This window comes from Xiphophorus maculatus, chromosome 10, assembly GCF_002775205.1.
Source record: "Xiphophorus maculatus strain JP 163 A chromosome 10, X_maculatus-5.0-male, whole genome shotgun sequence".
Lineage (NCBI taxonomy): Eukaryota > Metazoa > Chordata > Actinopteri > Cyprinodontiformes > Poeciliidae > Xiphophorus > Xiphophorus maculatus.
In genome coordinates, this window is record NC_036452.1 from 14492736 (window position 1) to 14505098 (window position 12363).

General features: G+C 38.1%; 1 protein-coding gene across 1 annotated transcript; it reads left to right on the forward strand.

Annotated features, from left to right (window-relative positions):
• The first annotated feature begins 589 nt into the window (after nt 1-589).
• Nucleotides 590-10227, forward strand: acsl5 (acyl-CoA synthetase long chain family member 5). The gene is made up of 22 exons (XM_005794720.2): nt 590-654; nt 1669-1722; nt 3000-3168; nt 3289-3400; nt 3711-3775; nt 3993-4094; nt 4190-4289; nt 4551-4729; nt 4825-4857; nt 4943-4994; nt 5128-5201; nt 5286-5363; nt 5447-5581; nt 5676-5810; nt 6837-6932; nt 7513-7585; nt 7786-7874; nt 8261-8377; nt 9253-9396; nt 9502-9603; nt 9828-9899; nt 10070-10227. Exons 3-22 carry the CDS (start codon nt 3013-3015, stop codon nt 10205-10207), a joined length of 2052 nt encoding a protein of 683 aa, XP_005794777.1. The 5' UTR covers nt 590-654; nt 1669-1722; nt 3000-3012; the 3' UTR covers nt 10208-10227.
• Nucleotides 10228-12363: the final 2136 nt, after the last annotated feature.

The window sequence follows — 12363 nt, forward strand, 5'->3', positions numbered from 1 at the left end:
TTATTTGAAACCATGTCTTTTTTCTTTGAATGTCATTTTCATTTTTATCTTTGCACAGATTGTCCCATTTTTATTAGTTACCCTGCCTCATTCCTAGCATCCAAAATCAGTTTTGTTACAGGATGATTTAACTTTACTTCTTCAGATATCACTGACAGACATTTAAATGAGTAAATGTTCAGATTATGGCTTAACAACCGGAGGTCACTGGAAAGGTGCTGGGATTTTATCTTTAGCTATCCCTGACTCCCATAAATCAAATTGGAGAGGCCATGATTGTCTTAAGGGACAAACTTCAATTAAAAGCTAAAAGATACACAAAAATGAATAAAAGCTAAAAGGGACATATTTATGAAGGACTGTGAATAGATTAAAAAAAAACAACAACAACCCCCCCTCCTAATAAGTAAATACAGCAAACAAGGTGAGAGTTGTTGCAGGTCTCCTGGGTATGTTATCTGCAGAGAGCAGATGTGGCAGGTTGAGCCTTGACCGGTGCTGAGGAGTGTCACACCTGTGTGCAGTTTGAGGCGCTAATGACTTCAGGCAAGCAGACTGTACATCTGTGGTGTTGCTGTCTTTGGCTGTTTGTTCCTCAGGAGATCCCTGCTCAGCCTGATCCCAACCTGCTGTTGCTAATGCTTATTCCACCAGGTAATGTCCCTTAATCAAGATTCTCGTGTCATCTGACTCTCAAGAGAAACCAACTTAAAAAAAACACACACACACATACACACAGAGGATCAGCACTGTGCACCTGTTTTGCTAAATTAGTACACAGGTCAGATGTTTATTAATTTATCCCCTAGCTTTTTTTGCTGTTATAATATTGAATTTTAGTACTGACTAATTTGAACTTCCTCAGATTTTTTTACCCCATGTTTGCTATGTGGCTTCAGTCCAGTAAATTTTGGATGGTATTTATTTTAACTTTAACTCATGGCTGTCCAGTTATAGTCTTCAACTGGTGTCTCTGCTTCAACACAACTTACTCAAAGGTACAACTACCTCATCTGCAGGTGGGTAATGAACCATCATTTGATTCAGGTGTGTTGAACCAGGGACAAAACTAAACTGTGCAGGATATCGGACCTTGAGGCTTAACTTTGGACTCTGCTGCTCTAGTCTAACTGCAGATGTGCTCTTTCACCTTTCAGATAATCGTCTGATTGATATCTGCAGAGAATGGTTTGCTTAAGTGAGCTCGAACATTAATAGGAGTCATTATAAAGCTATGCATTTCAGTAAATGTGGTTGCATGTTCCCTCATGTTTGTGAATCATAAATGACATGGATTTGTTCCTAAATATTTTATTTTGTCTTTTGAGTATTTTAAATATTTGTTCTTTGAACATGCTAACTTGCAGATAAGTACACTGACCTTTCATCAGGTGCAACATCTTGATCTTTTTTTCCCCTCTCTGTCATTGCCACTGATAACATGTTTTATCTTTCTGGATTAAAATCAGAAGAGTTGGGTGGCAAGAACCCTTTGAAGTATCTTAATCTTTTGCACAACTTTAATACTGTGACCTACAAACCAAGAATATTTTGATGGCTGTGTTGTCTTTTATCAGTGCAAGTAATATGCTGGCCAAAGTTCAAAGATTCTTAGTCGGTCCATCAACTGTTTTATCAGCTCTTCTCCTTGATGTGTTTCCTTCCTAGAGCACAGGAACAGGATCTGTACACTCGCCACACGCCTGAGACAGCTAGCAGCAGGTAGGCATTATGTCTAAGATTGTTTTATTTTTCCATATGTCTGAGCTCATTGCATTTGTCAAACGTTTTTGTGTGTGTTTTGTTTTATGTTTATTTAATTTGTTCAGTATAAAACCGACTGTCGCGTGACTAGGGCACAGTCACTCTGATCTATCGGATCACAAGAAAATGCTGAGTTTGGAACATTATGCCTTTAGAATAGAATTAATTACTAAATGCACTGATGGAGTATAGTATAAACACATTGGAAACGCTGTTTCTCCAACTCAAGAACAGTAAAGGGAGAGAATAACTTTGATCAAATGGACACAAAACAACAGTCAGGAAGTGTCACCAAACGTGCAAAGTAAAAGCCTCATCCAACAATTGACATTAGCCTTTATAAATTTTCCTATTTCCTTTCCTCATTAGAAATGCAGGCAAACCATGCCTAGTCAAACTATCCTACATGCACCGTAATGTACGGTGCATCTTATCTCAAACCCTTAGAGTCTAAGGGTTTAAGAAAAATTGTTGCACAATTTATGCTAACTTCGACCTGGAGTTATTGAAGAAACTATGCCAACAGTAAATTGCAGAAACTATCTTTGGTGGATGGTTGGTTCAAAAAGTATATATGCCCCTGTTAATTTCAATACTTCTCCTTGGTATAGTGTGACATGAATCCTTAGAAATTCGGCTGAATAGTTGGAATTCAAGAAAAAAACTTGATCATTTCTGTTGGTGGGGCTTTTTTTCCCCCCTAATTCTTTCAATCACTTTTTGTGAGACGGATTTTTACAGTGAAATAAAATTCTCTTGCTAGGTTCTTTATATCATGGTACAGTGTCAGCGGCTGTGAATTGGGGACTAGATATGTGTATGTGCAAGCATGCATCCAAAAACAATACAGTAGAAGAATATTAGAGTTTTGCAATTTAGAGCTGAATCTGACAGTAAATCTTGTGGGCTCACCTGAAGAGGTTTGTGGACAACAGATGTTTTGCATCTGATTTGAAGAACTTAGGCGAGGCACAATGGAGAAGTTGAGATTTGGGAGGCATAAAAATTTGATCATTAAATCAATAAAGTAATTAAGGGGAAGAGTGATTATACCTATGCCATCAGGTAGCTATTAATTTTTCAGAAACGGTGTTTGGGATTAAAAAGAAAACCTGGCAATGTACTTGCAATGTATATATTTTGCGTTCCCAGGTTAGATATGTTGTTTCTGATCTCACACATCCAAGTCTTGACATTTTGATAAACTCACCATTTGTTCTGATTTCCCATCCCAGCTGACCCAGCATCATGGACGTCATCTTCCAGTTGCTGTTCTCACCTCTTCCGACCCCAGTGGTTATCTCCCTGATCGCGGTCGGTGTTGCGACACTGTTTTACCTCAACGCTCGGCCCAGTCCGGTCCGCAGCCTACCCGACCTCAACCGCCAGACTCTGGGGGTCAAGGTGAGAGCTGCAGAAATGTTGCTCAAGTTTGATAAATTAATAGTCTGGGGAGGCATGGTAATGACCTGACACTTCCCTTAGGTAACTGTAGTCTTTTTTTTTGTTAACTTTTTTTTCCAGGACGGTGCAAGAAAAACAGCCTTGTTGGAAGACAACAACAACCTGATGTCATATCGCTACAATGATGCAAAAACCCTATATGAGGTCTTTCAAAGGGGCCTTAGAGTTTCAGGTATTTAAATTGTTTAAAACTATGTAAAATTAGCTTAGATTTTGTATCATAAGCCAAAATGAGTTTTAAAATGAGTACACTTGCTTGTTTAAAAATCAGACTGAATTTCAAATACACTTGAGGTGACTGTGAACCTTAGCAGCTAGAAAAGTTATGTTGCATGGTGCTAGTTTAAACTGGAACTAATAAAGACAAACCAAATGATGCCTCTTGTCGTCAAATGATCTGGCAAAAACAAAAGCTGCTGTATAGTTAAAGTTCAGTCAAACCACTGTGCAGGACATGACATCAGAACCATTTTATTTTCTAGGTAACGGACCGTGTTTGGGCTACAGAAAGCCTGGGAAGCCTTACCAGTGGCTGAAGTACAAACAGGTACAGCACAGAGTGGCAATGATTTAGAAACATTATGGTTAAATGGTACGGCTAATATCGTGCGAAATCACTATTCTGGACCTTTCTGGGTAAAAAAGCATCTGATTCTTTTCAATGCCGTTTTCCTCAGAATTGTTTTTAACAAGTATTTGAAAAATTGATAGTGATATTGTTTTCTCTCCAACCTCTCCAACCTGACTTCCCCTTTTCTCTGAAGGTGTCTGACAGGGCACAGTATCTGGGGTCAGGACTCCTTCACAAAGGTTTGAAGCCCAATTCTGAAACATTCATCGGCATCTTTGCTCAGAACAGACCTGAGGTAAATGGAGTCTTAACAGATTTTTTTTGTTGTTGTTGTTCTTTTGTGTGAGTATCTATTAACTTCTGCTGTCTCTTCATTAAATCAACTTGCAGTGGATTATTGGTGAGATGGCGTGTTACACGTACTCCATGGTAGCAGTTCCCCTGTACGACACTCTGGGTCCTGAGGCTCTCGTCTTCATTATCAACCAAGGTAATTGGAGCTTTACTTCTCTCGCTAATGCTGCTAATTGTAGAAACAACAAGACATCCAGTAACTCTGTTCCCATAGGAGTCTGTCAAGTGACTTTTAATCTCATCTACTTTTTTTCAATGAGTTTGTGTAAATTTGCTGATGGAAAGTTTGATTATAAGGGCAAATTGAGTATATTCTGCCTTGGAGTTTTAAAAAAAAAGTGGATCATACAACCCATTTCTAAAAAGATATACATGGATTTTTTTTATTTCCTATAAGCTGGGATCTCTACAGTGCTCTGTGACAACCAGAAGAAAGCGGAAACTCTGCTTCTGAACCACGAAAAAGGCCAAACTCCAGTTCTCAAAACTGTTGCGCTCATGGACTCATTCAGCCCTGAGTTGATCGAGCGAGGAAAGAAGTGTGGGGTGGACATCGTATCCATGGAGGACATGGAGGTAATAATGCTCTCTAAACACCGAACCAAGTTAAATGTAAACTTTAAAAAAAAAAAATCAGTAAGTAAAAATTTTTTGTTTTCTGGCAACTCCAGACACTGGGAAAAAATAACCTTCAAAAGCCAGTAGTAAGTTATGAATGCTTCTAGATTTATTTTTTTTAATGCAATAATAAGCTGCTGATCCTGAGGTGCTGATTTTATGTTCCAACAGCTGCCGAAGCCAGAGGACCTCAGCATTGTCTGCTTCACCAGCGGCACTACAGGTGATCATCTGTGGTTTTCAGGATAGTCAGATTAGCAGGACACATGGCAGTTACTCTGGCCTGATTTCCATGTTAAGACTTATTTAAAATATAACTGTTGCAGTGCTAAATTATTATTTTTTCCTTTCAAAAGGAAACCCAAAAGGGGCTATGTTGACGCATGAGAATGTGGTTGCTGATGCTGCAGCTGTCCTCAAAACCTTTGAGGTACATGAGAATAAAACTGGACCTTTACTAAAAAAATTTTGTTTTAATGCCTTTTTCATCCAGTAAAGCATACATTTTATTCAGTCTTCCTTAGTTCCAACTCCGGAGGATGTCAGCATTTCCTTTCTTCCCTTAGCACACATGTTTGAGAGGATTGTACAGGTAAGAAAAAAGGTCTTACTGAGATCCACTGTTTGCTCAGAACATCTGAGGGTGTCTTGCATCTGTTTTCTGAAACGTTTCAGACGGTGATATACGGTGCTGGGGCCAGGGTGGGGTTCTTCCAGGGGGACATTCGGCTGCTGCCGGACGACATGAAAACTCTGCAGCCCACAGTTTTCCCGGTGGTGCCTAGACTCCTCAATCGACTCTATGACAAAGTGGGCAAATTAGATTTTTTTTTCTTAAAGATATTAAACTTTTGCTACAGTAGTTTGGTATTTTTTTTAATTTTTAAAATCTTTTTATAACCAGATTCAGAGTGGAGCCACATCTCCCTTTAAGAAATGGCTGCTGAAATTTGCAGCAGAGAGCAAGTACGCTGAGGTGAAGGATGGCATCGTCAGGAAAAACAGCATATGGGACAAACTCATTTTCCACAAAGTCCAGGTACTTCGTTTTTGCCTAATCATTTGTAACCTTTTGTAGTTCTGATGTAATAAAGAACATTTTCTGCAGGAAGTTAAGGGTATCGGGTCTGACACTTGGAAATGGCAGTAACACCTGGAGTGTTTTGCACACCTGTTTTTTTTTTTTTTTTTGTTTGTTTTTTTTTTTCATTTTATTTTTTTTACTGTGTATTTGCTTGAATCAACTGAATCTTGGTTTGCAAGGATCTGCTCTGGGGTCTCACCCAGTGGGACTTGCTTGGAAAACTATTAAAGGAAGGGGTCCAGGAGGCATCCTGAGCCAAACCACTTTAAGTGACTTACTACTTCTGATGTAGAAGAACAGTAGCTTTACTGTACATCAACTGCTTTTCCAAAATCTTGTTCTTGTGTTTTAGGCTTTGTTTTTGCTCCTTTCTTGACCATAAAATTTTGTAATATTGGCTGCATTACATCAGTTGAGGCCCCGATCCATCAGCATTGTGCTAAATTCATGAGGGGAGTCCTTATACTGTTTTTTCTGTTGAGGCTTTTATCTAAAACTTTTCTCTACCAGAGATTTTTAAAGAGGTATCAAAGCATTTATTCTATCCCAACTGGATTATTGTAAATCTCTTTTTTGTTTTTATGTTGGCATTGACCAAACTTTTTTTTCTTGATGGCTTCAGTTAGTTCAAAATGTTGTGACAGCTACGTTTCTCCATTGTTGAACTTTGTCACAAGTTATACATTTTGCAGTATAATCCTATAACTTTACCTGAAATAATTGGGCACTATAGAGCTGTGCCTGGTGTACCTGTCAGTTTTTCTGCAACTTTCTGTACTCTATAAAAGTACAGAAAATACTTTTTAGATGTTAAACTGTCAATACTGACAAACAGTTGATTGGTTATTCACTTAATATATTTTTTCCTATTTTAATTTTGCATCATCCTTTTATGTAAGAAGATTTGCTTACTAGCAGTTTTTTATGTGCTTTTAAAAATACATTTTATGGTGGTTCTAAATGTTCTCATCCCTAACCCAGGAGTCTCTGGGGGGCCGTGTGAGGATGATGGTGACTGGCGCTGCACCCATATCACCATCTGTTCTCAGCTTCCTCAGGGCTGCTCTAGGCTGCCAGGTAATAAACCTTTAATCCTCTGTAAACAGAATCTTGATTAGATTTAGGTTTTCCCTGCAAATGTAAATGTCTCATTCTCTGTTAAATGAGACTGCTCCTTTTCTTTTTGGACTACTCTGAAACATTCTGTTATTTTGTTGGTCCTCTTAAGGAACCACACTTTTTTGTGACCAATAACCACAAAGTTTGTTTTACTAAATGTATGAGAAAAGAGATCTGCAACAAATCAGTCATATTTGTTTGGTCTCACGACGTGTTTACGATACACATGCAAGTTTCTTTTACATTTGAATTGACTGTCAACATGCTGCATGAATTTACTATAGAAGCATAAATAAACAATGTTACAGAAAATCAAACATTTTACATCAAAATATGCCACCCTCTCGGAGTTGGCTCCTCTGTAGATTCACTTTAAAACATTTGTAAATAAATACTGAGGGTTTGAAGTTTTCTAATCTCAAAGGAGCTTGCCGTAAATGGACACAGATGCAGTAATGTTGGTGTTTAGGAGGAACAATTGCACAACACTGATGCCGGCTCCTGTTGACATGTTTATGCTGCTCTCTGGTTCCCTCAGATCTTTGAAGGATACGGTCAGACAGAGTGTGCAGCTGCCTGCACCTTCACCTTACCAGGAGATGCCACTGCTGGTACGTAGCTAAGCAAACTGTAACAACAGCAGCACCACCACCTCTTTGGGTTTAAGAAAATCTTCAGCAAAGATTTGTTTAAGCATAAAACATTTTACTTGTAAAGTTAACAAATGCTACACATTTGATCAGGGGGAGAAATGTGAAGTGGGATCCAAAAGGAAAAACAAGCCTATTCACAATTTATTTATTAACTTCAGGTCATGTCGGTGTGCCTCTGCCTTGCAATTTTGTGAAGTTGGTTGATGTGGAAGAGATGAACTACTTTGCTTCAAACGGTGAAGGAGAGGTTGGTTAAAATGTTTATATCTGGGGATATTAAAGTCTTGCACCAGAAGGAGTCTGAATTAAATCAGTTTGGAGAGATTCTTGTGTAGGAGTCAGAACAGTTCTTTGGACCAAAAATGAAAGTTGTAACTCTCACAGTTTCACTTTAATATAATCAGCTGCCACTTTGAGGCCTGATGTGTTCCTTTCTGTTCAAACATGCCCAAAAGGAAAAAATAAAAAATAAAAATCTGGTTCACACAAGACTAATGGAAAATTAGTATTACCTAAAGGCTTATGTTTTAGTGATGGTGACAGTCTTGAATTCAAAATGTAAAAACGCAGCAAATTGCTTAAACATTACCAGCATTTTATTTTTCTTGTGATTTTTATTTTATTTTTTTACAGGTGTGCATTAAGGGCACAAATGTATTTAAGGGCTACTTGAAAGACCCAGAAAAGACTGAGGAGGTCTTGGACAAGGATGGCTGGCTTCACACTGGTGATATTGGTAAATGGCTTCCGGTAAGATTCACTCATTCTTTTCACTCGTTTCCCTGCATTGTGAAAAAAATGGATATAATTGGCTTGACGTTCCCCACAAACTGAATGCGGCTTTCCAAATACTGTCCTCTTAAAATCACAAACTTTTGTGTATTATAGTGACATTTTATGTGATGGACCAACAAAAAATGAAGCGTAATCGTATGGAAAGAAAAATGCGCATGGCTGTTATGGCCTGGCTCAAAGGCCACAACAAAAAAAGACATCCTATAAAAGGTTTTTAGAAAATAAGTTTGTTCAACATAAATTATGATTTAAAGTAAGTTTCTAATATGAAGTGTGAAATCAGTCATGTAGGTGTGTGCATGAGTGTAGGATGCAGGTGAAAGTGTTACAATGTGCAATCATGTGTGAACCAAATTTGAACAGTCACCTCAACACAATCCTTACAGAAAAATCATATGTGAAATTCTTGCACCACATGTAAAATTCACATGTGGTTCATACAAATATTCAAATGTGAAAAAGCACATGTATACACGGAATCCCAATTTACTTGGGTTAATACACAAAGAAAAAAAACTATTTCATACATGCATAACCATGTGATGCATGTGTGTAATAGTGGTGATATACACCAGGCATCATGGTTAAAAAATAACTCGCATTTATATCACCACTGATACACACATGTATCATAAATATAGTTTTTCCTTTGACATTGATTCCTAATTTACGTATGATAAATCCACTTGGAACGTTAAAGGTTTTTTTTGTTGTTTTTGATTGTCCTGTATCCCCAAACTTTCAAAGAACTAGACCCTCTTATCTTGTTTGTAAAATTGTTATGAAACTCTCTAAATTATAATACTTTTGCCTTGTGGGTTTTGCGACAGAGTGGAGTCTTGAAGATTATTGACCGTAAAAAGAACATCTTCAAGCTGGCTCAGGGGGAGTACATCGCTCCAGAGAAGATCGAGAATGTGTATGTCCGCTGCGGCCCTGTGGCCCAAGTGTTTGTACATGGAGACAGTCTGCAGGTAACTTGATATTTTTTCTCTCTCTTTGTACCTTTCCAGCTGCTTAATCTTAACAATTAATGTCTTTGTTTCTTTCTATCTTTTTTTTTTTTCCTATCCGTGCAGTCGAGTCTGGTTGCCATTGTGGTACCTGATGCTGATGTCCTGCCAGGTTTTGCAAAAAGTCTTGGCATCCAAGGTGCCATTGAAGAACTCTGCAAGAACACAGTAGGTTTCTGTAATGTGTAAGTTTATTCTCTCCAGTGTTTTAGACAAATGTCCAAAGTCAAGAATCTGCAGGAAATGTGATCATTAACACTAAAAGCAGCCAGTTGGAGAAGTTGGCATGCTGTGCAACTCAAAGTACATGTCTGCAAATTACATTTACTGGAAGCGGAGCAGCGTGGACTGAGAGACATGTTTAACTGATTCAAATTGTGCTTTATTCTCAGGAAATTAAAAAGGCCATAGTCACAGATATGACCAAACTAGGAAGAGAAGCAGGTCTGAAGTCATTTGAGCAGGTAAAGGCTTTTTGTTCTAGCAGATTCTACATTTAAGCGGTCACCAGTCTCAAGTATTTTGTCATACTCCATAAAGCCGAAAAGTCTCCAACTGCTTTAGTTTTGAAACTCATCTGGTTATTGGATTAAAAGTAGCTTAATCACATCTACCTTTCTCTTCTCTGCTGCAGGTGAAAGACGTGCATCTCCACCCTGAGCTCTTCACCATCGAGAACGGCCTGTTGACTCCCACCCTGAAAGCGAAGAGAGCTGAGCTCAAAGAGCTGTTCCAGCCACAAATTGACAAACTTTATGCTGACATCCAATAAATTAACGCTCAAACAGAAAATGGTCTTCGTGTTTTACAGCAACATTCCATTCAGTCACCAATGAATAGAACCAGTTATAGTGGATCAAACCTTAAGGCAATTTGCAAAACAGATTCTGGTTACCTACATAACTATTTAATTTTGTCCAGTCATACAGTTTCAAATGCATGGGAATTCCAACTTGGTATTATGTTCAGGGTTTAAAAAAAATAAAAATTTTTGCTTGATCATAAAATGTTTGAATTAGATACAGTTTTTGTATTCAGGCTCAAAACCTGTTTTACTTTTTGCTGTACTTCGTTTTTTAAGGTGAATCTCAAATGTCTGGATTTTATGTGGAACCTTGTGAAAGGTTTTAAATTTCATTCAAATGTCTATTTAAAAAAATATTTTTAAGTCAGCACTGCCCTCATGTGTTGAAATTCAAACACTGTATAAATTCACTCTCGGCATGGGGTAAATGTAGCAGCATCAGAAAATCTTTAGTATCGCCTGAAGGCGGCTCTGGACATGTCCTCATAATCAAATCTGGAGAACTTATGTCTTTGGAGAATCCTACAAAAGACTGCTGAAACTAAAGCCAAATACGTTTCAACAAAGTAGCACAGGTGTGCACACTTTTACAGTTATTGCAAATTTATATTTACATGTTTGATATTTGCCTCACTTGGACTTTAGAACAGTTTACATTCAGACTTTGCTTTCAACATTTGGCTTGTATTAGTTTAATTCAATCATAAGCATGGATACATCATACAGATGGCTCAGAAGCTGAACTACAAATATGATCAAAACTTAATCTAGTTCAACCAAGTAATTCTCAGAACTAGTTCTTGGTCTTGCAAAAAGTACTTGAGACAGAAAACCAGGAATAATTCACTATTAAAAAAGGGTTACTGTGTACTCATCACAAAACTTCAAAAGTTAAAGAATGAGCCTAAAATTACCACCACCCTACCAAGTTTAGCTTTTCTTAGGCAGATTTTTAGGTTGTGGTTGAAATAAAGTCCCGGTTTGTGGAATGAAAAGACACCTATGATTAATGTAAATGTGGAAAACTAAGATATAGAACACATTTTTCATTAAATGGCTAAATTATGTATCCAACATAAAACATTTAATTCATTTGACGGGTCGATTTTATTTTATTCAGTTTTTTTTTTCTTTTTGCACTAATCAACTAATTAGCCCTCTATATGTAATTTAACTTTTGAAAATGTCCTAAAATATTTATTTTAGCCTAAATGTCATCTGACTCAATGAAGCAAGCAACACCGCCCCCCAGCGGCTGTTTTCCACTAAGTTTCGGTTACAGTAGCTCCTCCAGGCAGCGGCAGCAGTACACTCCCCCCTCCCCGCTTCACCTGGAGTTTACACGGGCACAGAACTCCGCTGTCCCTGGAATACTTTTCCAACTCTGAAGGCTCCAGTCCACCACTTATTCCCCACAGCCGATCTTCCTCAGATGTTTGACCCTCGTATGCGTTTCCACTGCGGATATTTCACTGTGTTTAGATCTCCCGTGGATCAAACTCACCTGAGAGCAGCTGCACAGCACGCGTCTTCGTCTCCAACATGGCTTCTTCCGCCACAGGTGACCACGAAGAGCAGGTAAGCGGGCTGGAAAAAGTTTTAATGCCCCTGAAAGCGCCAAGTTTCTCTCTCAGTGGGATTGGGTGGCGTTATGTTGAAAGCTGCGATAACACCAATTCAGTTTGAAAGCACAAAGTAAAGAGTGGTGGTGAGCTGTCTAAACACAACTTTAAAGTGCGACTTTTCACTGTCAAAATAAACAACAAGCTCTGTATTGAGACTTTCTATGTTTTACGATTCTGACAGTTGACTTAGCATTCACCTTTTTGCATATAACTATGAGATTACACTGAAAACCCCCATGGTGATCGAATCTCATATGCCACACATGCAGGTGGATCTAGGTAAATTAGAAAATCATCAAAAAGTAGACTACGGAAGTAATTCTGGTAGAAAAGTAAAAGTTTTTAGAAATTTCTTACACACAAATTTATATTTTATGGGGGTTTTTCCAGTTATATATTGATAATTATGGCATACAGCCAATGAAATATTTCTGTTACATCAGTGGAAAGTGAAGTGGAAAGGCAGAAATTTAGCAAGAAATGGAAAAAAACTGTTGC